The 26,844-nt window shown below is 46.0% G+C and overlaps 1 protein-coding gene and 2 long non-coding RNA genes across 3 annotated transcripts; 2 read left to right on the top strand and 1 right to left on the bottom strand.

Moving 5' to 3' along the window:
• Nucleotides 1-242: 242 nt before the first annotated feature.
• LOC139054446 (uncharacterized) lies at nucleotides 243-3,297 on the bottom strand. The gene is made up of 3 exons (XR_011511236.1): nucleotides 2,634-3,297; nucleotides 1,984-2,087; nucleotides 243-1,869 (listed from the first exon to the last, which is right to left on the bottom strand). It is a non-coding gene; the product is annotated as an uncharacterized lncRNA (long non-coding RNA).
• Nucleotides 3,298-3,677: 380 nt separating this feature from the next.
• On the top strand, nucleotides 3,678-6,237 carry LOC139057184 (uncharacterized). Its single transcript, XR_011512617.1, has 4 exons — nucleotides 3,678-3,768; nucleotides 3,890-4,141; nucleotides 5,752-5,826; nucleotides 5,895-6,237. It is a non-coding gene; the product is annotated as an uncharacterized lncRNA (long non-coding RNA).
• A 1,700-nt stretch (nucleotides 6,238-7,937) lies between these two features.
• LOC139057177 (uncharacterized) lies at nucleotides 7,938-26,414 on the top strand. The gene is made up of 3 exons (XM_070534984.1): nucleotides 7,938-7,961; nucleotides 23,284-23,523; nucleotides 23,782-26,414. The coding sequence occupies exon 3, from the start codon at nucleotides 23,802-23,804 to the stop codon at nucleotides 24,816-24,818; it is 1,017 nt and encodes a 338-aa protein (XP_070391085.1). The 5' UTR covers nucleotides 7,938-7,961; nucleotides 23,284-23,523; nucleotides 23,782-23,801; the 3' UTR covers nucleotides 24,819-26,414.
• The last annotated feature ends 430 nt before the right edge of the window (nucleotides 26,415-26,844 follow it).

Here is a 26,844-nt window from a genome sequence, read left to right as displayed (position 1 = left end):
ATGCAAAAAGGTTACAAGGAGATGAATACGTCAGTTGAGTAACAGAGGTGAGCAAGGGAAGCCTCAGCCTGTAGCCAAAATTTCAAAAATCAAACATATTTGTGAGGGTAGTGACGAAGATAAGTTCTCACGCTGAGCCTTCCCTTGCTCATCCACTGTTGATTGGCTGAATGTTAAGCCAAACTTCGAGTATATTTCAAAACTTTCTGTGAACACACTGTCCTCAGGTATGTCATCTGCTGTTTGAAGAGAAAGAAAAATTGATTTTATTGGTTCGTCATGCTTGAGAAGTGTGGAGTACAGTTGTGTGAAGTTGCCTGTTCTAGCCATCTATTACGGTGCAGGGCTAGCCTAGTTACCGATTTTATGCAAATGAAAAATGCAATATCCAGTTGTAATTCTTACCCTATCACTTACCATCGTAACAATGTTCCCTTATATTTCATCATGCCCTATAAATATATTGGTGTACACCCGGTCACAAAAGTTTACGAACCATGAGATCTCAGAAAACGTTTAATTCCAAGGCGGCTTGTAGCAGTTGCTAGTAAAACTGTATACGACAATGTTGTTAGCATATTGTAGTCGAGGCCTGAAATGCAAGTACCAGGCTGCGTTGTGAGGTTGAGGAGATATTCAGCTTTTTCTCAAATTTCATGGTCCGTAATATGTTGTGGCTGGGTGTACATATTACAAATAATATAAATTGGACCAATATAGAGTATAACATTAACAATGCTATTCACCTGCTCGGGTACTTACAGTGCAACTTTTCCAATGCGCTGTCTACTTTAAAACTACACCTTTACAAGACGCTAATATGCTCACAACTTGAATATGCATCTGCAATGTGGGATCCCAGTCACGTTAGTCTTACTACTTCAATTGAACTAGTACAAAACTCTGCTCGTTTCATTCTTTCTAATTATAACTACAGCGAGTATAACCTTAATGAAGCTAACCAGCACTTATTCCCCTAGCTATTCGCCATGTTTCGCTATTTCATATAATTTTCCGCCATACCACACTTCACGACTTCATACCGTGGCCTCAAGTACATTTCAAACTGCATCGATCATCGCAGTAACGCAGGGATTGATTCGTTGTGTAGCAAGAATCAAAGAAAGCAAGAAAGAAAATCTTTCTTTCAGTCTTTCATCCCCGGTACATCTCAGGGATGGAACCACCTTCCCTCAAGTATCGTAGCCATCACCGATAACAAACTTTTTTTGCAAAACATTAGCCAACATTGTATAATCAGGAGAATCATTGTGTTACCAAAACTCACTGTTCTTGTTTGTTTTATGCTACTGCTTTGTAACCACTCCCCTCTTCCATGGCATACGGCCCTGAGCGTACTTTAAATAAAAAAGAGAATAATAAAGTGAAGGGTGGCTGCCAGAGTTTCAGTGACCATGAAGCATCATTTCCTCAAAATTGCACTGAGCGGTTTTGAAGGCTTTAAAATTATTTGCAGTTTCATGTAACAAATTAACGTTATGAAGGAGCATGTGATACTTGTTGGTAATGCCCGTCAATCTGATTTTCAAATAGCAGATGACTGAATTTGTGCATTACCAAGTAGGAGCTTGCTACATGACGAGAAAAGAAACAAGGTGGGACTCAACTTGTTACTTCTCCGATTCTCATATGTATGTCAAATTTTCGCATTCCCGCTCACTACGATACAAAACTGAAGACTGTTCCTTTCCTGATGGGGCTCACTGCCCTCTATCTGGTAAATTTGCAAACATTTCATGGTGAGCCACGTAGTTCAAGAGGACCTGTTGTCATTATGGTGTCTGTTGAGCTTCTTATGGCTTGACATGGGCAGCTTGTAAACCAATAATCTCTCTTTTGTCCTTCTTCCTGAAAAGAGAAATCATGAAGCCATGACAAACATGCAAGCCAAGAATGGTGAAACAAAAGCTTGTCCAATAAATGAACAAATCACAGTTCTATTTGAAGTGTTCAGAAACATACCTTGCAAGGATTCTGCATCTGTGGCGACACATTCACTGTTGACTTGTACGTCCAGAGACAATAGAGTCCAAAGTGGTGATCAAAGATGAGCACCATCTTGGAGGCTGGAGGCAAAAGAAGAAAGCCACAATTACTATGGTGGAAGTGTGAGTGAGTTTGTGATTCACGTACGACTAAGAACAGTGCACAAAACGCTCCATGACAGAAAAGCACACAAACACACACATAACACTGTTTTTATTGTGCATTTCTTTCAATGGTGTCCTTGTGCGGGTTGTGCTTAGTGAAGCCTCGATTAAATTTTTTGCCAACTACTAGGTAATAAACACAGCAATGTTATTATGTATCAAATGATATCAATCTAATTGTATCACCGGAAGTACACTTGCACTAATCTACTGGGAATTTATCGCAGTGTATCATTCATGCAGACGCAGCCAAAACTATTTATTTTTTATGCTATACTCCGTATTAGGAATTTTAGCCACGTGGCAAAATAACAAGAGCCTTGTTTGAATTGCCTTTGAAGAGCAATAACTTTAATATGATTTTCCACATTGGAAAAAAAATTGACTACAGGAATCTGTTTTACCCGTTTGCACCCGAAGAAATTGAAAGTTGAAAATGCGAAGCAGTGTTTCTTGACTCACCGGTGCGCACACCCAGAGGCTGCAAGGTTAATGCTCTTTCTTGGGTAGTTTCCAGGCAGACTGTGCTCGGTTCCAGCGACGAGTCTTCACGCTAGCTAGCACATTTTTTTTAAGCGGCTAGACGCGGCAGATCACTGACGACGGAAGCCGTGTATGTAGCCATTGCGCCAGTGAAACGCCGCAGCTGATAAAATTCGCCGTCTTTAAACACGATCACCTGGTAGCGGCTATAGAATGTCGGGTGCATAAACTGGCTGAGATATTATTGTTGGCTAATTACGACGAACCTGCGTGATGCTCCACGAAGGAAACGACCACCCCGTTCGCATATATAGCCGCCGTACAATTTGAATCGATCAACCGCACGGACTGCAATCGATACCAGTTGGCTGTTGCTTATCACACGTGTGTGAGGTCTCAAAACCTTTATTCAAGTAATAAGGCACAGACTTTAATAACGTAAGTTTAATAAAAACAATTGTCTGTTTTTTTTTGCCAAAGGTTACACGTTGACTATGTTTGATGGTTATTATGTGTGCACTTACAGATCAAATATAGAGGCACGCGTTGAGCGCCCCTAGCAGAACAAATACAAAATAAAGTATGCGACCGAATTACAGTAGCTCCACTTACGCGCTTATGCTGAAACGAGCCGCGGTTGATTTTTCGCCCACTGTGGTGATCGCTAGAAGTTGAGAGTGTGTGGGGCCTGGCATAGAGTTAGTAGAACGACTCTAGAGGAAAAGCTGGGCCGGAAAAGTGGGAACCTCTAGGGCGGCGCCCTGTTGCTACTGGTCAATGTGGCCAGCGCAATTACTATTGAAAGAGCTGAAAACAAGTACAGGTCACCTCATGCCTTGTCATCTAAAACGCATATTTGATGGCTTTATGAAGGTGGTGCGTTAATATTAAGTTTACAGAAAGCGATCGCTAAGTCCGTGACTTATGTAAATCACGATGTACGCATTCATGCAATAAAGGATGACGCGAATTTCGGTTTCGAATCTGTTTTTTGGATGCGCAGTAGTTTCGTACAGTTTAGGTTTGACATGCGATCGCGCGTCGACATCGGATGGCACACTCGTGCCTTATGTGCCACCGAAGCCCCGAAGTGCTCCGGCATATACCTCCACATGTAAGTAAACGAATGTATCTCCTTGTTGAGAATATCACGCGAGTAGGGAGCTCTTGTGGTGCATCACAATCGTTTGAGAAGCGTCACTTTTCTACATGCGGAGCGGTGATTTTATTTGCAGGTTTCCCTTCAGTAGGAAATTGCTGCAGGCGGACCAGCGCACTGGAATTGTACTGGCGAAGCCACAAGCAACTCAAAGAATCTGTTTAATTGTTGCACTTTGAACAGTCATGCTTCTACAAAGGCCACAGCAGAAAAACAGCCTGATGCCGAGTATTTCTGTGCCACGAAGTAATCAAGAGGCGAGTGCCTAATGCGGACGAAATCGAGCTCTTTCATCGAGACTTAGAACGACAGAAAGCTGAGCTAGTTGGTAAGGATTCATTATGCAAAACAGATGTGAGGCGTGCAGACAGGACACAAGAGTAGAGAAGTGGGCGGCGCTCGTGTTGTTTACTAAATACTCTACTCTTGTGTCCTGTCTGCACGCCTCACCTCTGTTTTGCATAACAAGTGCATCAACCCACATATTAATAGCGTAGGCATTTTGTTAACTGTGCAATATTTTCAACACTTCCTTGCATGCCATTTCATGTGGATTATCTTTTCTGGTCACAAATTTGTGCAGCGAATCTATTTGCATGATCGACTCCGGGCCTGTGGGACCGTTCACTTGCACTTGATGCTGAGTCTTTTACATGTATCCATAAACTGCAGATGTGCACATCAGATCCCTGCGAGCATTTTCAAAATTCACTTATTATAGACAACAGGCACATATACAATACTGACATAATCTCAAATACCACTAAGCAGTTGGGACACATTTTTGTTGATCATACTCGCAGGTAAAATAAGTAGATCATGTGGACAGCTCCAGCTCGTTTTCCTTAAATCAGTGTGTGCAAGGGGTATGCAAAAATAATTTTTTATCGCGCATCGATTATTTTGCTGTATAAGCAAGAGAACCCACCACGTTAGTGTAACGTATCTTGTACATCACGCTAATATGTGCTTTAATTTACCAAGTGAGATGAGTTACTTTTATGGCTCATTCAGTCATATCACACTGCAAGCTGCATTCATCAATCTTCAATTGGATTTTGCAAATGTTTAATGAAACATGTTTCCCAAATTTTATGCAGACATGCAATGGCAAGCCCTTCCGTGTGTTCCAAAGGTAAAATTTAAGCTCTGAATTAAAGAAGACATTTCTAGTCAGAAACAAGCAAAAATAGTGAATGCAGAGTATCAGAAGCCCAAGGTACAGAAATTATGAGAAGTGTCGAATGATTTTAAGGAAAGAGTCGTATTTGAAAATGCAAGACTGTTCAGTGGAGGTCAAGCAAGTCAATATAGGTAGAATACTCTGCAAAATTATGCGAGAGAGGGGATGTCAAACTATGGGTCAGGAAATGCGTTGTTTTTCTGCAAAACAAAAGCTGATTGCCATTACATAAGTCACTTTAGCGTCACGAGGCTGCTGCTTGATAAATTCAGAAATAGACCAAAAAACAAGACACGCAAAAATAAAAAACAAATTTAATGATGCTCTCTCCACACTGGGATAAATAAAAACAAACACATCACATCTAATGTGGACATATCAGACGCCTTTAACACTAAAGGAAAAATTCAGTTTCGAGCTATGGCACTTGCCGCATAGATGTGGGTGCCCTTGCACTAATAGTGATAGAAATTTAGAAATGCATTTAGAAATTGAAAGCATTCATGCAGACAAGGATGATTCTTTATATTTTTGGCTACCACTTCAAATGCCTCCACTAAGTGTTACAATGCTGCACGCAGCCATACTAAGGAACTCGCAGCAACACCTGCAGGTAAAAGCAAAAAGCAGTCAAAGTGCTGGTGTGTACTGGACACTATGTTTGAAAACATTTAGGCAAGAGGAGTGCAAGAAGCAGACATAACTGCATTTATTTCCATAATTCCCCATTTGAATGGCCTTTTCTTTTTGCTTAGACAATGCCTACGCCTAGCCACAGCAGCTCCCTCATACAGACTCCGCAAGCCAAGAGGCCGTGGAGGCAAAGGCAGGTAAGAGGCAAGAAGCAATAGCACTGGTTTCGACATTCATCTAATTTCTTTCTTTTTCTTTCGTTTAGGCAGCCAGCACACCCCGAACAGCCACCTTGACTGCGGGTGTGTCACCCTAGTCACCAAGGAAACATTTGAGGGAAAGCAACAGGCAATGTGAACAGCCACTTCTCCATCTAAACAATACTCTTTCTCTCGGATGACTCCTACGCCTCGCCACGCCAGCACACTTGTGCACAAAGATGCCGCGGAGGCACGTGCAGGTCAGAGGCAAGAAGCAGTGACACTGGTGTCGACATTCACCCAATTTTTTTTACTTACACTGAGGCAGCCAGCACACCTCGAACAGCCACCTTGACTGCAGGTGTGTCAGTAGATTCCTGTCGTACATATGCTTATAATAAACTTGAAGGCAAATGGGACAATGATGCATTGTTTTTTTGAACATTTATTGTACACATACAATATATGTTATACTTTGCAGCGCTACAGAGCATATTTTGAAGCTTCCCCCTATATTTTGCACATTTACTTACATATGTGTTGTGTGGCCCTCAATGCAGTTCATGTTGTAGCAGCTGCTTTGTCTGTGTATTGCACATTGGCTAAAGCTCATGATATCCACATACTTCTCTCACATATGCACAATAAAGTTCTATGTAGTCCTCAGTGTCACAACAAAAAATGAAAGTAAGCAATCCGATTGTGGAATTGTGTTTATTACAGTGATTCCTATGACAGTTACTGACAAGTTGACAACTTGAACTGGTCAATCCGTCCATAGCCTCCTCTATTTTTCAAAAATAAAGGAGGCTATGATCCGTCATGGCAAGGAATTGTATGTATACATAAAAAAAGGGGGATATGTGTGTGTGTGTGTTTGTAGTGGGGGGTATAGGATTAGGGCGGTACGAAAAAAATGTACCAACTCCGTCTAGACCCATTCTGTTAAGGTACCGTAACAAAGCGTATTATGCATAAAGTTCATACAACCAACTCTGATACTACTACACACGCCAGGCGACGCGAGCTACATGCCATGACGCATTCGCGACTGCACCGGATGCCCTCCATATTATTCTCGTTAATCGTGTTCACTGCACCGAGGCAAAAGAAAGATCATGGGCGCAGGTGCCTTTAAAGTATCTCGACCTTGCGAGGCACTGCTGCGCGTGCCAGGGGAGCTGTCCGTGCGAACACTCCCTGGCACACACCTGACTCGGCGGCCCCAACCTACGTACCGTTCTGCTTCGAGCTTTGATCCCCCCACTTCTCCCTTGGGTGCCCTCGAGTTCCTGCGCCGCCTGCTTTATTATAATCTCAGGTGCTCTCCTGAGACTTCCGTTTGTCGGTTACATGCGCCTTACAGCTGGATCAGTACTTATAATAATAAAAAAAACGCGATCTATCGTCGCGACGATAGATCGCGAAAGCGGATTTTGAAGCATACCGCGTCCGTGCGAACATAATTACGGAACGCCAACGAGGAATCTGACCACAGCTTCAAGGTAATCTCGTCGAGTGACACTCCTGCAACAGGCGTGACCGCTGAAAACCGCATACCGCCGGAAACTTCAACATGATCATCCCTCGGTTGCATAACTGCCACCTGTACGGCCAACATGGATCGCACCCACACCGTCCCGCAACATAGATTAAACAACCAACTTATAAAGCCCAAACACACGGCTGCACGCACACATCAACAGAAACTACAAGCGAGACGCCATGCTGCTACGCTGCTACGGTTGCCGGATTAAAACTGACTACTGTCGCCATGTCTAGCAAGCGTCTCAGGGGCTGGCAACCGCGGCGCGTAGCAACATGGCTGCGCTCTTGGGGTTCCCGATTTTAATGCATGGGCCCTATGGGTAGCTTGTCCTCTAGAGTCAGTATAGTAACTCTATGGGGCCTGGTATGGCACGAGCACATCATAAATGGATTTCTCCGCTCTTTCTGCGCATGCGCGAGGACCAGTGGTCGCGAGAGAGAAATGTGGGGACTTTCTGTCCTCGAGATTTCTCTTCGACTAAGTACTACGGAGAAGAAAGTAGTTTGCTTAGTTCGTCCCTAGCCGAGCTGGCAACACAATCGACAGAATGCGTGGCCGGCAAGGCGAAGAAGCCGTGTCCAAGGTAAGTTTGTTGTTTTTTTGTTGCGACGGTAGCATATTAAATTTTTATAGTCGCAGGGGGATACGTTTCGAAGTGAGGTGTCTTCTCATATGACTTTAGTGGCAAAGCATTACATCGTGCCGATGCATTGTTCATTAGTGTCGTTGAGCAAGGTCAGCATACCGCTCACTTCAGGAGATTCGCGGGGACGGAAACAGTTTATGAATTCGACTGCCGTGCCGGCGCGAGTTTGTTGCTTTTTTTGTTGTTGTGTTTTGCGGCGGTTTCATATTATATTCTGATAGTCGCAGGGGGGATACGTTTGGACGTGAGGCGTTTTCTCGGATGACTTTAATGGCAAAGGATTACGTCGCACCGATACATTGTTCATTAGTGTCGTTGAGCATACCACACAGTACAAGGGAATCACGGGAGCCGAAACAGTTTGTGAATTCAACTGCCGTGCCGATGCATTAGTTCTTAATGTAACTTAGCATACAACACACTTGGAGATTCGTGGGAATGGAACATTTTGTACTCTGTATGTGAAAGTACAAAAAACTTGCGTCGCCATGCAATATGAGCCGTAGATCGTTGTGAGAGCTGAACAGCCACATTGGCAAAACACTATGCCCTGCAGATGGATACGGAACAAATGTATGCTAAAGAAAAATGGTCGACATGCAATTTCATAGAAGTAGACCCTTGTGAAAGCTGTACAGTAACACTGATATTGGCTACGTGGTTTGTGCAATCAGCCAGCTCTTCTAGATTCAGAAAAGACTTAAGACCGGATGAAAATTTCTCAAACTACAAGAAGGCATTCTGATTTGATAGATCATAGTTTGGATGCTTCCAATAGAAACACCTGCACCATTGGAAACTAAGTTGCAGTAAAGGTTGGACTTCAGAAAGTAAATGCGTCAACATTACACCAACGATAAACGCAATTCCACTACATGGATGGCTTGCCTTGTATGAAAACATTGTTTTCACCTTTTGCTCTCCTGCTTGCTACATAAGCATTGCGGATTAAGGCGAAGTCTCACTGTTTAGTGCAATGCGTTTGTCACTGGCTGACCTATCAATCGCTATCAATGTCGTATGATTAGCATTAAAAAGTTCTTCAGCTCCTACTTTGGGACTAATGAGCCGGCTGTGCTTACATAGGTGCGGATCCACCTCCAGAGGGTCATCACTGAATTGCATTTTCTTTTTCTTTTTTTTTTACAGGTGCGTGGACACCTGCATAAATAGTGTTTTTTGACTTACTGCACATAGGTTACCGGGCTTTCTACCAATCTTTTAAATCCCCCACACAGGCGTACGTTATCCTCTTCATTTAGTAAAGAGGGATAAACATCGACAAAATGATGCAGCTCAAATAGCTTGAACGTGTATGCGTTTTCTATCCGCAGTGACGGACAAGACGGCTCGAGCGTTGCACAATTCCGTTTGCCTAAAGGCAGCTTTGCCGTAAGGCAACAATGTCACACAATCAAGCATGCGCAGTGTATTGCGGCGAAGTATACCAAGAGTAGAAAGCGGCCACTGTCAGAGGATATAGTGTGATATACCTGCGCACCTGCCATCACGTCTCCTGTCGCAGTACAAGCACGGAGACGCCGAACAAATGTACTGGCAGGCCTTCAGAGCTATTTCGCACGCGGTTGTAGCGATCTGAGCCCTTGTTTCGCCCACATAGAACGCCCCGTATATGAGCTAGACATCCTAACAGCCGGGATTAGTAATACGCGCTCCTTCATTAATTACCCTTGCGCACAAGCACCTCAGAATCGCTGCGAAACTGCTCAACGCAGCGAATATCAGTGTTACTGTACAGCTTTCGAAGGGTCTACTGCTATGAAATTGCATGATGACCATTTTTCTTTAGTATACATTTGTTCCGCATTCATCCGCAGGACGTAGTGTTTTGCCAGTGTGGCTGTACAGCTTCCACAACGATCTAAGGCTCAGATTGCATGGCGACGCAAGTTTTAGTACTTTAACATACAGAATACAAAATGCTCCATTCCCACGAATCTCTAAATGTGTTGTATGCTCAGTTACATTAAGAACTAATTCATCGGCACGGCAGTTGAATTCACAAACTGTTTCCGCTCCCGTGATTCCCCTGTACTGTGTGGTATGCTCAACGACACTAATAAACAATGCATCAGCAAGACGTAATGTTTTGCCATTAAAGTCATCCGAGAAAACGCCTCCCGTCCAAACGTATCCCCCTGCGACTATCAGAATTTAATATGAAACCGCCGCAAAAAACAACAACAAAAAAAGCAACAAACTCGCGCCGGCACGGCAGTCGAGTGCATAAACTATTTCCGTTCCCGCGAATCTCCTGAAGTGTGCGGTATGCCGACCTTGCACAACGACACTAATGAACAACGCATCGGCCCAATGCAATGCTTTGCCACTAAAGTCATCCGATAAGACACCTCACTTCCAAACGTATCCCCCTGCGACTATAAAAAATTAATATGCTACCGTGGGAACAAAAATTGGAAGACGCTTAAGCTTCGCCTTCAAGAGTGGAACACGACAGCGTTCCCGTAGACCCGCCAAGGGGTGTAAGACGATGCGCTACCATGGCGCTTCGGCGCAGCGATCACTTACGAGGCGCCCCGCATCGGACTTTGCACCCACCAATCACGCGGTGAGCGTCGAACGTGCGCCTGAGCAAGCGGAATGAACCAAAGAACTCGGTGTCTCGGAGGGGGAAATGGTCTACGCAAGCCAACCGTCGTGATCGGCACGGGCAGCGAGATAGATAGATAGTGATCTAAAGAAACGAAGGACGCTTGATTCTGCAACCCGTGAAGGAGCAAGGCGAAGCGTCGTCAGGGGAGAGAGAGGCGGGCCGCGACGCGCTTCGCACCGGTCCCCGCACAGCCCCAATGCTAAAGGGACTTTACCCAATGCGCGCGTGGCGCGCCACCTGTCGGGGCAGCGCCGTACATTGAGAGAAGGGGGTCTTCTGTGTTTGCCGCAAGATGACTCTGCGTGTGAGGAAAGCGCAGAAGAAATGTAGCGGAAACGTACAGTCGACCAAAAAAGTTTACGGACCATGACATCTGACAAAAAGCTGGATATCTCCTCAGCCTCAAAACGCAGCCTGGTGTTCCCATTTCCAGCCTTTAGTGGTATGTGCGAACAACATTCGGATGCCCGGTTTTACTGGCTGCTTTTAAAGGCTACGCGTATATTTAGAATTTTCTGAGATCTCGTGGTCCGTAAACTTTTTTGGTCGACTGTACTTCGCTACGCGTTTAACTGCGACTTCTGTAATTTCATCATCAGCAGCAGCCTAGTTACGCCCACTGCAGGGCAAAGGCCTCTCCCATACTTCTCCAACTACCCCGGTCATGTACTAATTGTGGCCATGTTGTCCCTGCAAACGTCTTAATGTCATCCGCCCACCTCACTTTCTGCCGCCCCCTGCTACGCTTCCCTTCCCTTGGAATCCAGTCCGTAACCCTTAATGACCATCGGTTATCTCCCCTCCTCATTACATGTCCGGCCCATGTCCATTTCTTTTTCTTTATTTCAACTAAGATGTCATTTACCCGCGTTTGTTGCCTCACCCAATCTGCTCTTTTCTTATCCCTTAACGTTACACCGATCATTCTTCTTTCCATAGCTCGTTGCGTCGTCCTCAATTTCAGCAGAACCCTTTTCGTAAGCCTCCAGGTTTCTGCCCCATATGTGAGTACTGGTAACACACAGCTGTTATACACTTTCCTTTTGAGGGATAGTGGCAACCTGCTGTTCATGATTTGAGAATGCCTGCCAAACGCACCCCAGCCCATTCTTATTCTTCTGGTTATTTCAGTCTCATGATCCGGATCCGTGGTCACTACCTGCCCTAAGTAGATGTATTCCCTTACCACTTCCAGTGCCTCGCTACCTATCGTAAACTGCTGTTCTCTTCCTAGACTGTTAAACATTACTTTAGTTTTCTGCAGATTAATTTTCAGACCCACCCTTCTGCTTTGCCTCTCCAGGTCAGTGAGCATGCATTGCAATTGGTCTCCTGAGTTACTAAGCAAGGCAATATCATCAGCGAATCGCAAGTTGCTAAGGTATTCTACATCAACTTTTATCCCCCATTCTTCCCACTCCAGGTCTCTGAATACCTCCTGTAAACATGCGGTGAATAGCATTGGAGAGATCGTATCTCCCTGTCTGACGCCTTTCTTTATTGGGATTTTGTTGCTTTCTTTGTGGAGGACTACGGTGGCTGTCGAGCCGCTATAGATATCTTCCAGTATTTTTACATATGGCTCATCTACACCCTGATTCCGTAATGCCTCCATGACTGCTGAGGTTTCGACTGAATCAAACGCTTTCTCGTAATCAATGAAGGCTATATATAAGGGTTGGTTATATTCTGCACATTTTTCTATCATCTGATTGATAGTGTGAATATGGTCTATTGTTGAGTAGCCTTTACGGAATCCTGCCTGGTCCTTTGGTTGACAGAAGTCTAAGGTCTTCCTGATTCTATTTGCGATTACCTTAGTAAATACTTTGTAGGCGACGGACAGTAAGCTGATCGGTCTTTGGCGTCCCCTTTATTATGGATTAGGATTATGTTAGCGTTCTTCCAAGATTCCGGTACGCTCGAGGTTATGAGGCATTGCGTATACAGGGTGGCCAGTTTCTTTAGAACAATCTGACCACCATCCTTCAACAAATCTGCTGTTACCTGATCCCCCCCAGCTGCCTTCCCCCTTTGCATAGCTTCTAAGGCTTTCTTTACTTCTTCTGGCGTTACCTGCGGGATTTCGAATTCCTCTAGGCTATTTTAGCTTCCACGATCGTCGTGGGTGCCACTGGTACGATATAAATCTCTGTAGAACTCCTCAGCCACTTGAACTATCTCATCCATATTAGTAACGATATTGCCGGCTTTGTCTCTCAACGCACACATCTGATTCTTGCCTATTCCTAGTTTCTTCTTCACTGTTTTTAGGCTTCCTCCGTTCCTGAGAGCCTGTTCAATTTTATCCATATTATAGGTCCTGATGTCCGCTGTCTTACACTTGTTGATTAACTTCGAAAGTTCTGCCAGTTCTATTCTAGCTGTAGGGTTAGAGGCTTTCATACATTGGCGTTTCTTGATCAGATCTTTTGTCTCCTGCGAAAGCATACTGGTTTCCTGTCTAACGGCTTTACCACCGACTTCTATTGCGCACTCCTTAATGATGCCCATGAGATTGTCGTTCATTGCTTCAACACTAAGGTCCTCTTCCTGAGTTAAAGCCGAATACCTGTTCTGTAGCTTGATGCGCAATGAAGATTATGAAGTCTATTTCATTTCTAGTCTCGCCGTTCGGGCTCCTCCACGTCCACTTTCGGCTATCCCGCTTGCGGAAGAAGGTATTCATTATCCTCATATTATTCTGTTCCGCAAACTCTACTAATAACTCTCCCCTGCTATTCCTAGTGCCTATGCCATATTCCCCCACTGCCTTGTCTCCAGCCTGCTTCTTGCCTACCTTGGCATTAAAGTCGCCCATTAGTATAGTGTATTTAGTTTTCACTCTACCCATCGCCGAATCCACGTCTTCATAAAAGCTTTCGACTTCCTGGTCATCATGACTGCATGTAGGGGCATAGACTTGTACCACCTTCAATTTGTACCTCTTATTAAGTTTCACAACAAGACCTGCCACCCTCTCGTTAATGCTATAGAATTCCTGTATGTTACCAGCTATTTCCTTATTAATCAGGAATCCGACTCCTAGTTCTCGTCTCTCAGCTAAGCCCCGGTAGCACAGTACGTGCCCGCTTTTTAGCACTGTATATGCTTCTTTTGTCCTCATAACCTCACTGAGCCCTATTATATCCCATTTACTACCCTCTAATTCCTCCAATAACACTGCTAGACTCGCCTCACTAGATAACGTTCTAACGTTAAACGTTGCCAGGTTCAGATTCCAATGGCGGCCTGTCCGGAGCCAGGTATTCTTAGCACCCTCTGCAGCGTCACAGATCTGACCGCCGCCGTGGTCAGTTGCTTCGCGGCTGCTGGGGACTGAGGGCCGGGGTTTGATTGTTGTATTCATATGGGAGGTTGTGGCCAAGTACTGCACCAGGGTGGCCAATCCTGCTCAGGTGAGAGATTGCGTTACCGGTTCTGGTCGCCGGGATCAGGCCGCACTCCAGGCCTGTTTGTGCGATTTTCTCAACACATGGTTTTTCTTGTATTTTCCGGTGGAGAATAGCGCGGCACCGGGATTTGAACCACGGTCCTCTTGCACGGGAGACAGATACTCTACCGTCCCCGCAGTCGATCAATCAATCAACCAGTCTAAAAGACATGATGGACTTTTAAAAATAGCTTTGAAATTTGTCATTTACCTCTTAACTGCTTGGACGAACTCAACTCGTCAATGGCAATAATCCCGTTTTTAAAGCTTTTTGGACAAAGTCAGCATATCTATTTAATTTTTCTTCCCCTACATAGATGGGTGCAGTGCCAGCATTTGAAATCTGTGGTTATTTCACTTTTCTTTTTTCTTGTTTTTCCCCACTGCATGGATGTCAGCACTTTTTCAGCACCTCAAAGGCCGCATTGATTCAGTGTTCGTGTTCAGTTCAGTTTATTGTCCTTAAAGACTCTCGGAAGAGGTATTACACAAGTTCCACGTCATGTACGCATCATTAGCTATATTCAAATGTGTTCTGCAAGGTGGATTGCAGCCATTTCATCAGTGCTCAAGGGGTGCGCTTATTGCAGTCTTTGCTTTCTACCACATAGATGGTGGCACTTGGACAGTGCTCAAAGATCGCGTTTTAAAAACATGCACTTTTTGCACCTTTTGGCAGATATGGAACGGTGGCATCTGCCACTGACAGTTTGCATGGGAGTATCACAGGCAAAGGAAAGTCACTTGTCGACTCTGACAGTGAAAGAGTGAAAGCAATACATTTCTTCTATGAAGATTCTTGCTTCGCAGAATTGTTGATTTTGAAACACGGTGAAATAAAGGATTTTCTAACTACTGTTTGTGGTACAAGTAGACATATATTGCATAGTGAAGAGCTAAGTGAGGTATTCATGAAGCAAATTCATCGTAGAAGCTACAGAAAGGCTTTCGAGGAAGTGTACAATGAAAAAAAAGGAAGAAGAAAAGGGGGGGAGGGGGAGTCCCCTCTGGTCAAAATAATCACCCATTTGAAAGGTCAAGCAGTTTAACTACCTATAACAAGTTCTCGAAGGGGCAAAACCAGTAAAAAAACACACAAAGGACAAGAGGAGAGGTTCACACCACAACGACTGGACTATCAACTGAGCTTTATTAGAATCGGTGTAGTCCCAGCAAGGCCAGCAGATCATGCACAACCGCATCATCGCTAATCAAAGATCATGAAAAGACAAGAATCGCTTCTATCGTGACCAACCTAGAAATGCAAATTCTTTTTCGAGTAAGCGCACCGAGGTCATACTAACGCAGTTGTCACCTAATAAACTGATGTAGTACGGTACGCTTCCAGGACTTCTCGCTCTTTGCCCTTGCCCCTACCAAGAATCGTTACATAGCTGAACAAAGGATAACAACCACATTCATTGCTATGGCGAGGCAAGTTTGCACCGTTGTCTGACCCCAGGGAGGAGTGGTGCTCACGCAGGCGGTCATTAATACATCGACCGGCTTGGCCTATGTAAAATCTCTCGCATGTGAGAGGGAACTTATAGACAACCCCTGCAGCACATGCCGTAAACTATGCCATGCATGCCTTTTGTCCTTTGTGTTTTTTGACTGGTTTTTTTCCTTCAAGTACGTACCAACTGGCCCAGATTTCAACCCTTCAACAAGTTCTCTCTCCGTAATCTTAGCACAAGTGTATACTGAAGTTCCTCCTAAACAATACTGCTAGCTTTCTATCAGGCTTTCATCAAGCAGTTTGCACTGAGAACAAGCAGCTACGCACGGGTGTCTCCGGTAGGATGAACGACTCCGGCTCCAGCGGTGCTAATCCCGTGGAGGTGAGCCCTGGTACAGCAATGTCACCGGGAGTGGACCAGGTCTCGTGGAGAGCTTTGCGGACCCGCTTGGATGGCGAGAGGTTCTCTTTACATGCTCATAATTACCGATATACACAGCAGTATAGCTTTCTACGGCACGTTTGTAAGACGACACCACATTCACTAGAGCCGTTTTTCTCCCTCTTCGAACTATCGAACTCATGGCTGAGTAGTAGCGTCTCTGCCTCACACTCCGGAGACCCTGGTTTGATTCCCACACAGCCGTCTTGCAAGTTGTTTTTATTTAAGAATTGGCTTCCTGGATTTTTCGCTCACGGCCAACGCCGCCTACACCGACGACACCGGCTTTTCTGCGACACGAGCTCCTTAACGCTGTGAGTTAAAATAGCAACAAACTCACCTTGGACACGGCTTCTTCGCCTTGCCGCCCACACATACTGTAGATTGTGTTGCCAGCTCGGCTAAGGACGAACGGAACTAACAACTTTCTTCTCCGTAAACCAACCTAGGCGAAGAGAAATCTCAAGGACCGAAAGTCCCCACATTTCTCTCTCGCGACCACTGCTCCTCGCGCATGCGCAGAATGAGTGGAGAAATCCATTTGTGATGTGCTCGTCTGGTATGGCCAGCAGTTTTCAACGGCGCGACCTTGATGCGGCAAATCTATTTCGATCCCACCGCCGCCACAGTATTTTTCGTCATCGCGCGCCTTACTGCTGCAAAGCATGCTCCGCCCCAGCCATAGAGTTAGCATAATCAACTCTAGAGGAAAAGCTGGCCCCATAGAGTTTCTCACTATAACATCTAGAGGAAAATCTGGCGCCACCGTCTATGGGAGTTTCTTAAGGTACAGTGTACTAGAATAGGGGCAGTGTGTTCAGACGGCGGGGCGCGCCACGCACTGCTTTGAGGCCGGGAGCGTACACAGGTCCCGGATGTATACGGCGGCGCTGCAGTCGCACGGGCTGTACGGGCGCGTTCTCCGTGTGTTGCGGCCGGTTGCAGCGCGCTTGCTCTGAAGGATTTGGATTGGAAAAACTTTAATAAAAGTCCTGCAGGACGCACGTCAGCGCGCAGTGGGCGTCTCCCACGCAGGGACCGACAGGGAATACCTGGCGGCCGCTGCGCGAGCCTGCTGGACGGCCCATTGCTGGTCTTGTAGGAGCGGGCTTCTTAGGGTCTTCTCCTTGCTCTGAAGGACTCTTAAAGAATTTCTCGAGTTTCTGTCTCGTTGGGAGTCACATGCAAAATAATTGCCATTTGTTGGGCGTGTTGGTAAACTGACCTGGAAAGCATATTTAGCGCCAGCGAACAAGCACAGAAGGGAGACACCACAATGCGCTAACTTCAACTTGATTTTCAGAAAATATCCGCCTATTTAACTGTGCCTGGGCTAAATAGGTGGGTGTTTCCTGAAAATCAAGTTGTTGAAGTTAGCGCATTGTGGTGTCGTTCCCCTTCTGTGGTTGTTTGCTGGCGCTAAATATGCTTTCCAATCCAAAAGAACTTTGCGGCTTCTTGAGCCAGTCGACGGCAGATGAGCTCTGTGTGACAATGTGCAGCACTTTGGCTCTGTTAGAATACTTGGAAGGAGCGGGTTTTAAATACTTATTGACATCTAGACTAAGCCAATATAAGTTGTAGAAATTCTCGTGAGGTAGTCGTGCGGATCCAACGATCACCCAACGCCGTCTCAATTTTTTATTGTCGCGAATTGCCTGTCTTTTTATAACTTGGTGAAGGCAATCCAAACAGGGAACGCAGTGGTCAGTAAAGATTTGGTATCGCTGCTTCACTCACCTGATGATTCTGACAAGGAAGGGGACGTTGCGTGACTTGATGAGTTAGTTGAAGCTGGGAATCGAACGCTGGTAGAGCAGGGCTAAACAGTACTCCGGCAGAGCACAGGGCTTATGTGGAGAAAAGGAGCGATGACCGCCTCATCAATTATATATGGCAGGGTATGCCACGCCAAAATTTTTTACTCGCAACAAATGTGAGGACTGCCTCGCTCTTCTTTTGCAGAACTCTAGTGCCAGTAGCATAGTCCCAAAATTCACAAATTTGTGACAGGGCAGAATTGCTGTATCCCTCCAAGTTGCTTTTTGAAGCACTTAAGTAACTTGAGGGATTGTATCTGCAACCTTCTTCGGCAAATAGGAGCTTTGCAGCGACATCATAGTTGATGTCATGATTCTAGTGAAAGCTTTATATTTAATTGGCTATCCCACAAACTGCAAATTACATGCTGATGATTTCACATCTGCAGTTGTGCGTTTTTATGTCCTAGCAAGGCTGCGCTTTTATGTTAAAGGTCTCAATCAGTGAAGAGAAGCACGATGAAGAAAGAAATTGCACGTTAAATTTGGCTGGTGCAACAAAAAGCTCAACTCAACAAACAAAAACTCAACAAAAATGTACAACTTCTGGTGCATTCAAAAAGCTAATTTTGTTAATATAATTAAGAAATGAAAAAAAAATTATGGGGTTTTACGTGCCAAAACCACTTTCTGATTATGAGGCACGCCGTAGTGGAGGACTCCGGAAATTTCGACGGCCTGGGGTTCTTTAACGTGCACCTAAATCTAAGTACACGGGTGTTTTCGCATTTCGCCCCCATCGAAATGCGGCCGCCGTGGCCGGGATTCGATCCCGCGACCTTGTGCTCAGCAGCCTAACACCATAGCCACTGAGCAACCACGGCGGGTAAGAAATGAATTAAGGAATTCATTTGCGCATATTAATTCAGCAGTAGGTCTCCACTGTTTGGGATGGAATGTACTCGCACTGTTTTTCTGTGTTTTGGCATACTGTGTGTAGTTTTGCAGAGATCCCTTTTACTTGGCGTCTTTCCTGCTTGTTTTATTCCTTTCATAGAATTGTAGGATGTCGGTGTGTCTCATACTCGCACATGAGCCTGACGTTCGAGAGCACTTCATGATGTAAAGAAAAAAAAAATCATAAATAAACTGTGCAAATGTAGTTGCGGGGGGTTCGCGAAACAGAATGAAAGAACGAGGGACAAATGTTTATCGCGAAAGAAGGTAAATGCCAAGCAGGTAAGCTCTTTGGCTTTGGGCTATGTACAGGCTCGTCCACTCTTAGGGTGAACACGGCTCACCGTGGCCGCGCTCCGCGGGGCGCCAGTGCGTCCGGAGCGGCGGCGCATCGAAGCGAAGCGGCGCAGGCGCCCACGGACCTCGGGGAGGCGCTTCGCGTCGTCTGCTACAGCGGTGGAGCGCGCCGCTCTGGCTTTGCTGTAAAGTACGCTTCGCTAGACCCAGGTGACTGAGCGACCGAGGCGGCGTGGCGGGAAGGCGCACTTCACTTACTGGAGCATTTTCCAGCTAGTTCGGTCTACAGCTTGTGAACAGCCTGCTTAATCAATATACATTAACAGAAACAAGCTTATCGCCACATAAATCACTTAGCATGTTTTTAATAAGTGATGAGGGTAAAATTACATGTCATTTCTTCGCGATCTTTATTAGGCTGGGGCGTAGAGGCGACGCTTGATAGTCGTGTCAGAGACGTCACCCAGCCAGAGGCTGTTCTTAATTTCCCGAGCGATAAAGGTCGGGTTTGCAGCAGCCGCCGCAACAATGGTCATGTATTCAGCTTCAGTGGTTGCTCTTTGCCGGGCTTTACGGGGAGCATCCGCAATTCTTCCATCCTTCTTGTAAGCCTGGACTATTCGATTCACAATTTTCTGTGGCCTTTTTGTCATCTACAATATAACGCATTGAGAATAGTTTTGTAGGCACAGATCTACAATGCGTCGTCTTTCTTTTTCCGGTACCCGCGACATGGCTAGTCTCCGAAAGTGCACCGAGGAAATGAAATTATCCTGCACTGTTACAGAGTTTTTGTCGCCGAAGTGCCATGACAACCAACAACCGAACAAAATGCAATTCATCATGCATTTAATGCGTTTAATGAAAACATCTCTGGTGTCTTTCGATTTGACGAGTCATCCCAGAATATTTAACTCGTGAGCGGCCAGTCATCCAGTTGAGCAGCCGTTGGCTGCCCCGCATCTTCATATTAAGCTAAGATTGGGTAGCATGACCTAAGCAAAACAAAAAAAGGGGGGGGGGGCTCGGCGGTAGATCCGGCTGACGCCCATGGTCAGTTAAAAAGTAGACTGGCCCGAACATAGCAATCTGGCTTGGGCCGGGCTTGGCTTTTACAAATGTCGAGCCCGTTGGCCGACCACCGGCATGCTGTCGGCAGACGACACCGGGCCGGCCTCATGACCGCCGGTTTAATTATCGTGGCCACGTTCGTCCAGCACACGGACCGGCCACTTCCCCACGACGGCAACAGCATCGCTTGTTCAAGGCAAGGGTTCCTGTGCCGTATTCATATTTGGGTTTTACCCACTCAGCCTCGCCACCCCCCTAACCCCTAAAAAAAGAGAAATCAATTCCTCCTTTTCTCCAAATTTATCCGATGCCCCCCTATATGGCGTAACGCAGAGGCCATGTGCCGCTTCGGGACGCATACCGCACAATTATATGCTAGTGAGAATATACATACGACCTATTCCGAGGAAGTACTGAAATGAAATACAAGCGAGTAACGACTTAATTACCCGGCAACACGTAACTTAAGCTTGAAAACAGACATGTAGATTATAGATTTTCCACTTCAATTACGCGGTCGGGCAAGGCCTGACTGTCCCAACGTGGGAGCGGCCCGCAGCGCGCTGAGTCGCGTACCTCAGGACCTTTAATATTAAAGTTTTGCATCCATTCATCCATCCATTCAATTACCTATTCAAAACGGACAGAAAGGGCATTCGCATGCGGCGTGCATCGACTCCAAGGAGAAAAAAACAAACAACCAAATAAACGACGGCGCCACATGTTTCACTCCACCTAATCAATGTAATCAAATAACTGACCGACGATTCCTCTAAATAAGAATGCGACTTCTCACCTCAGGTAGCCGTCAAAGGACCGGCACCGCTTCGGCGATTTCAACCAATCTGTGACAACAAAAATATGATGTAGAAAGATGAAAAGGGGGAGTAAAACTGCCACCAAATCAATTGCTATGCAGGGGAGAGCCCTTTCCAACATCGCGTAAAGCGCTCCATGCACCCCTACCAGCGACATTAACGCGTCAATAAGAAAGTCGCGAAGTAGTGGATGCCACTTCTTAGTTGCTGTCGAAGTAATATTATTGCCCTCCCTAACGGTAAAATCGATGGCAAACATGATGATGCATGATTGAACAATCGTTCTCTACCTTTCTGTGGAATTTATTGCGGGTTTCGGTCGCTTTTTTAGGTCAATTAAGCAAATTCGTTCTAGCATCAAGACATGCGCGAAATGGCGTGCTAGGCTCATCACATGATGACTCCAACGAAGAAGAGCGCGCCTAATAGGTTTCTGGGTATGCACTACACCAAGTGCTGTGAGAGTAAAATGAAATGGCACCAGCCTAATAAAGATCGCGAAGAAATGACATGTAATTTTACCCTCATCGCTTATTAAAAACATGCGAAGTGATTTATGTGGCGATAAGCTTGTTTCTGTTAATGTATATTGATTAAGCAGGCTGTTCACAAGCTGTAGACCGAACTAGCTGGAAAATGCTCCAGTAAGTGAAGTGCGCCTTCCCGCCACGCCGCCTCGGTCGCTCAGTCACCTGGGTCTAGCGAAGCGTACTTTACAGCAAAGCCAGAGCGACGCGCTCCACCGCTGTAGCAGACGACGCGAAGCGCCTCCCCGAGGTCCGTGCGCGCCTGCGCCGCTTCGCTTCGATGCGCCGCCGCTCCGGACGCACTGGCGCCCCGCGGAGCGCGGCCACGGTGAGCCGTGTTCACCCTAAGAGTGGACGAGCCTGTACATGCATATTGTTTTGCCTTCTCTTCTACAACAGCGGCTGATGAACCATATAAGCGCTTGACGTTGGGTCGCGGATGCCGCGGCCGCTTTTTTATGAATGCGAACCGCAAAAGAAAATGTGGGCGCCTGGAATGTGAGTTGGTTATAATCAATTCGATCTCCTTTACTACGGCGTTATTTCCAGCTGAGTTTTCCGTCCGAATAATTTCTGGTTACGTGGCAGCGTGGCTGAAAACAAATTTAATGGCTTTACGCCACTATACTTCGGTGTCCGCCAAACCTTTGCTGTCAGGTTAAAAAATCCGTCTAATGGGCGTTGAGATGCGCTAGGAGTGCACATATAATTCATCTATTATATGAGCTGAGTTTCGGGGATGCATTTTAACATCCGCCGAGCATTTGCACGTCTATTTGACTGCGACAGAAATGATTATCACAATATCAACATGCAGCCTGCGAGCGCGATCGCATGCCATCTACATGAAGCGCCTCAGCGGCGAGCGCTTCCTGAACACACTGCCCCTATTCGAGTACACTGCACTTAAGGGTCGCTGTGCCGTCATGTGAATGACGGTATATGTTACAGTGTATAGGGGCAGTACTGCCTCATCCCTGCGCCGCGTCGCCGTGGCGCACTCAGCGTCGACTGCTCTGGCGCTGCCGCCTGCTTCTCCCGAAAACTTCCCCTCGATTCGTGTGCTCTGTTGGATCGTGTCGACTGCAAGTCCAGCCGGCGTTTTCAGCAGTACCCTCTGTGCTTGCTCTGTGCTCGATGCTTCACTCAATGTGCACTGTGAGTGAGTTTGGCAAGCCGCTGTCAAAATTACTACTTTGCACCCGGTTGCAGAACTAGCTACAGTCGCGTGAAAGATGCACTAAAGGCGTCTTTTTTCACCGTTCCACTCGATGAAGAACAGCGAAAGGAATGGGAGAGGAACTTCCACCGTGCAGATAAGACACTGGATGCATCTTGCGCCGTCTGTGAGTTGCACTTCGAACCGCGATTCACAATTAGGGACTTCGTGCACCTTATACATGGCTTGCATTGACGTCACGGCTAGGAACCCTGGGATACTATTCCGCCATGCTGGTGCAGTCGCAGCGCAGTTGATGCGGTTGATGCGTGTGCGGTAGTTCGTCGATGCGTCGCAATGGTTATCTGCGCAGTTGTTGGATGCTCCAACCGCACTTGTTGGGCGAAATCAACGAATACAAACTGTTTTCGTCTTCCAAAGATCATCGGACATCAAGGTGACCGTACGAGAGAGTTATCCGCGAAGCGACGGGGTCTGTGGCTGGCTCGGATAAAACGCGCCGACCTCAACACTGAAAGGACCGGCATACGTGTTTGTGGCGCGCACTTCGTAAAAGGTAAGCCCGCCGCATATGCACAATGCTACTTTAGCTGCAGGGTGTACATACAAGCACAGAGGAATGGCTGATTTTTTAACGAAAATTTTTGTTGTTGTCGTAGGCAGACCATCAAAACTGTGGCAGGAGGCGGACCCGGACTGGGCCCCTACGCTTTTGCTCGGCTACAGCGCAAAACGTGGAGATCCCGGACGCCACGCTCGCGCGGCAAAACGGAGGAACCAGGCGCGTGCAGCCCAAGCACGGCATGCAGCGGAGGCGACGAACCCGGACGACCTTACCGCTTCTCAGTTGCCCGCGCCGCGTACGGACGACGAAGTCGGCGTAGAAGACGGTGAAAAAGGTGAGCGTCTTTGTTGCGCGTTTGGAGCAGAGACAAAAAATGATAGAGAGGGGGGGGGGGGGCTGACGCTTTTGACGCTTTTTTTTTCAGTAAAGTGGGGTAGCCCAGATGTTACTCTCCTGTGTGTGTGTGTTTTTTTTTTGCCAGCCCATATCGTGTGCCCTCCTGCAACTCCCCCTCCCCCATTCACACTCCGTGTTCATTTTTGTTTGCAGCACATGATGAACTGCATAATAAAATGAATTTTGTATGTTGCAGGGATTGTAGTCCAGACGGACATGACAATGGGCGACCTCGAAGCATTGGAGAAGGAGTGTGTGTCACTCAATGAGCGTCTCTACGCTGCAAGGAATGAAAACAAGCTTCTGGAACTGACAGAAGACGCCCTCAAATGTAGCGACAGAAAGGTTGCATATTACACTGGCATGGCAAATTTCACAATCCTTTATGCACTGTTTGGTGTCATCGAGAGATTTGTGTCACACAATGCGAAAAACAGTTTGCCAAAGTTCCAGGAATTCCTGCTCTTCATCATGAAGTTGAAGCTAAATTTGCAGATTACTGACCTCGCTTTCAGGTTTAATGTGTCAGATGCCACAGTGTCACGCATATTTGACAAATGGCTGCATGCTGCGTACTGCCGTCTAAAGTCTCAAATTGTGTGGCCACAACGCAGTGCTCTGCAACGCACAATGCCACAAGCATTTTACGATTCTTTTGGAAAAAATGTTGCAGTCATAATTGACTGTTTTGAGATAAAGATAGAGAGACCATCTTCGTTTCTGCCCAGAAGTGAAACATGGTCCCAGTACAAAGGTAGTAACACGGCAAAATATTTAATTGGCATTGCACCACAAGGTATTGTCAACTTCATTTCTGAAGGCTGGGGAGGACGCACTAGCGACAGGCACATAACTGAGCACTGTGGTCTTTTAGACAACTTACTTCCAGGTGACGTAGTGCTTGCAGACCGAGGGTTCAATGTGTCTGAAAGTGTTGGGTTTTACTGCGCTAAACTTCATGTACCAGCGTACACTAAGGGGAAGAAGCAACTTTCCGCAGCAGACGTTCTGAGCACTAGGAAACTAGCAAATGTAAGGATACACGTTGAGAGGGTGATCGGGCTAATCAGAAATAAGTATGTTATCCTGAAGGCCACGCTGCCCATTGACTATGTTGTTGGCAGACCTGGAGACAATTTGACACCTCTTGACAAGATTGTTACGGTTTGTTGCGCCCTTTCCAATCTATGCCCTTCAATAGTTGCATCACTAAGAGAGTGTAACGGTGACTAGGTCTGTCTCTCGGTTGCGCAAAGATGATGAAAGTTACGGGTCCGAATCCCTCTGAGAAACTTTTCTTTACTTGAATATGTTGCCTTAAAGAGTGGATTCGAATAAGTGTGTTGTGCTAGCCATTAAAATAGCTCCAGAGTTATGCAGAACATTGTTTCACTGTGGTTGTTCTTAAAATTGCATTGTTCCTCTGTAAAATTGCACTCTTCCCATGGCAAAGATGAAATGGTTAACCCGAGACAGTAAAGTTGCAAGATTCACATTGTTCCTTTTTTAAATATTTTGTCTCTCTGTGCCTTACATGTACCATGCTTTGTGCCCTGTATTGGTTATGCACCTTCTGCAGGTACTAATCTGCATCACTGTGCATAATGCAAAATTTTAAGATGCGAACATTTCAATTTAGTGAGTGTTGTGGATGAAAACCAATTAAAATGTTTTTACAAGTTGAATCTTGAATACGTATTTGTATTCTGGTGATTACCAGTTGCATGTGTTTATGGCTCTCACTGATGCTGGTAATGTGTGGAGTGTTTACATACGAAACACCATGACCTAGAAGGGTTGAAGAATAAAGTGTATCTTTTTAGAAATCCTGAAAGCTCTGCTTATTCCTGACATGACATATGTTCCATGGTCCTTGCACCAACTTTCTTCACACTGGCAGGCTCAGATTGGCAACGTGGGTTGAAGCCTGAAGTGTGCTTTAAAAAAAAAAGAAAACACACTAATCCGTCTTGTCTTTACATTGAGGACAAAACCACTTCTTTGCTCTTGGCTTTTGCTTGAGTCCAAGACAGGAGAAGTGGAACCACTTGTACTGGCATGATGCACTGTCACAAGCAACCATTTTTCCAGTGTCTGGTCCACGGCAGAAACAGTATTCGACATCGTCGGACAGCTTGTCTTCAAGATTGCTTTGCTGCCTCGTGTAGTAGCGACTAAATAGCTCGGGTAAAATTACCCTCTCGAAAAACTGCTTTGCCTGAGCAAATATCTTGATGCAAAACTGTTCGTCACGTCTTACTCTTTCAATGTGTAACACATTTGGTCCCCACACCACAAAGTCGCAGAATTGAACCTGGCACACAGTCATCTGGGTCTGGATTTGATAATAGTAAGCGTGATCTGTCTTCAGCTTAAATGTTCCACCAGTATCACGCAAGCATGAATTCTGAGTGGTGATCTCCTCGGCACCTTTCAGCAAAAAAGGGCACTTTAACTCCACGACACCTTTCCCACAGCAGCTGCACGAGACGATGGCATCTGGTGACGCACCGATAAAAGGGTAAGCAGTGCTGAGGTGCAAACCAGACCCGCGGCACTGGAAGTCATGATGTTTGGTGGCTTCCTTATCTGTGTAAGCTCGCAAAGCATCTTGTTCATGGTCCAAACCCCACATGACGGCAGGGACTCTGACGGAATTTTTTTCAGGGTAGCATACCGACTTCAACAGTGATATGCTGGGGCTTTCGATATTTGTGTGACAAACCCTCTTCATTACCGAAGCTGTTACTCTGCCAGCCCGATAAAGAAACCAGTCCGATGAGTTGCTCTGCTGTCTTGTGGCAGCCTCAACTGACTTTATCGTGCCCTCTCCGAGTGAAAATTCAGACAGAAAGTTCTTCGCCTTCTTCAGAAGCATGTCAAGATCATCAGCCAAGTTCTGCTCGCTGTACAACTTTCTTAAGTGAGCAGGCTGGGATCGTACGGGCTCCTGGAAGCTCTCGCAATATTCTGGCAGCACTGAAAATAGCGCGGGTACAACGTTGGTGGTTTTGAAAGCTCTATAAAGGCCTCCAAGTTCCTCTTCTGTGGGCGGTGGGATGTCCAAGCGTTTCTTCGGTTCAACCTCTGTTGTGCTGCTGTTTTCATCATCCAGCTTTCGCTTTTTCATTCTGGACGAAGTGAAATCTATATCTTTGAGCCTCCTGAACTGTACTTTCTCCACGTATGCAGGAAGCCAGATGTTGTTGTTTGAGGTGCAGCTGATAGCATTCTTCATTCTCACGCCAGTCTCAGTGGC

The sequence above is a fragment of the Dermacentor albipictus genome, chromosome 1 (assembly GCF_038994185.2).
Source record: "Dermacentor albipictus isolate Rhodes 1998 colony chromosome 1, USDA_Dalb.pri_finalv2, whole genome shotgun sequence".
NCBI lineage: Eukaryota > Metazoa > Arthropoda > Arachnida > Ixodida > Ixodidae > Dermacentor > Dermacentor albipictus.
The sequence above is the reverse complement of the archived record's forward strand: the minus strand, read 5'-3'. Positions and strand labels throughout refer to the sequence as shown.

Excerpts from the sequence above, each read along its gene's own strand:
- LOC139057177 (XM_070534984.1), top strand. The coding sequence starts at position 23,802 with ATGACAATGGGCGACCTCGAAGCATTGGAGAAGGAGTGTGTGTCACTC.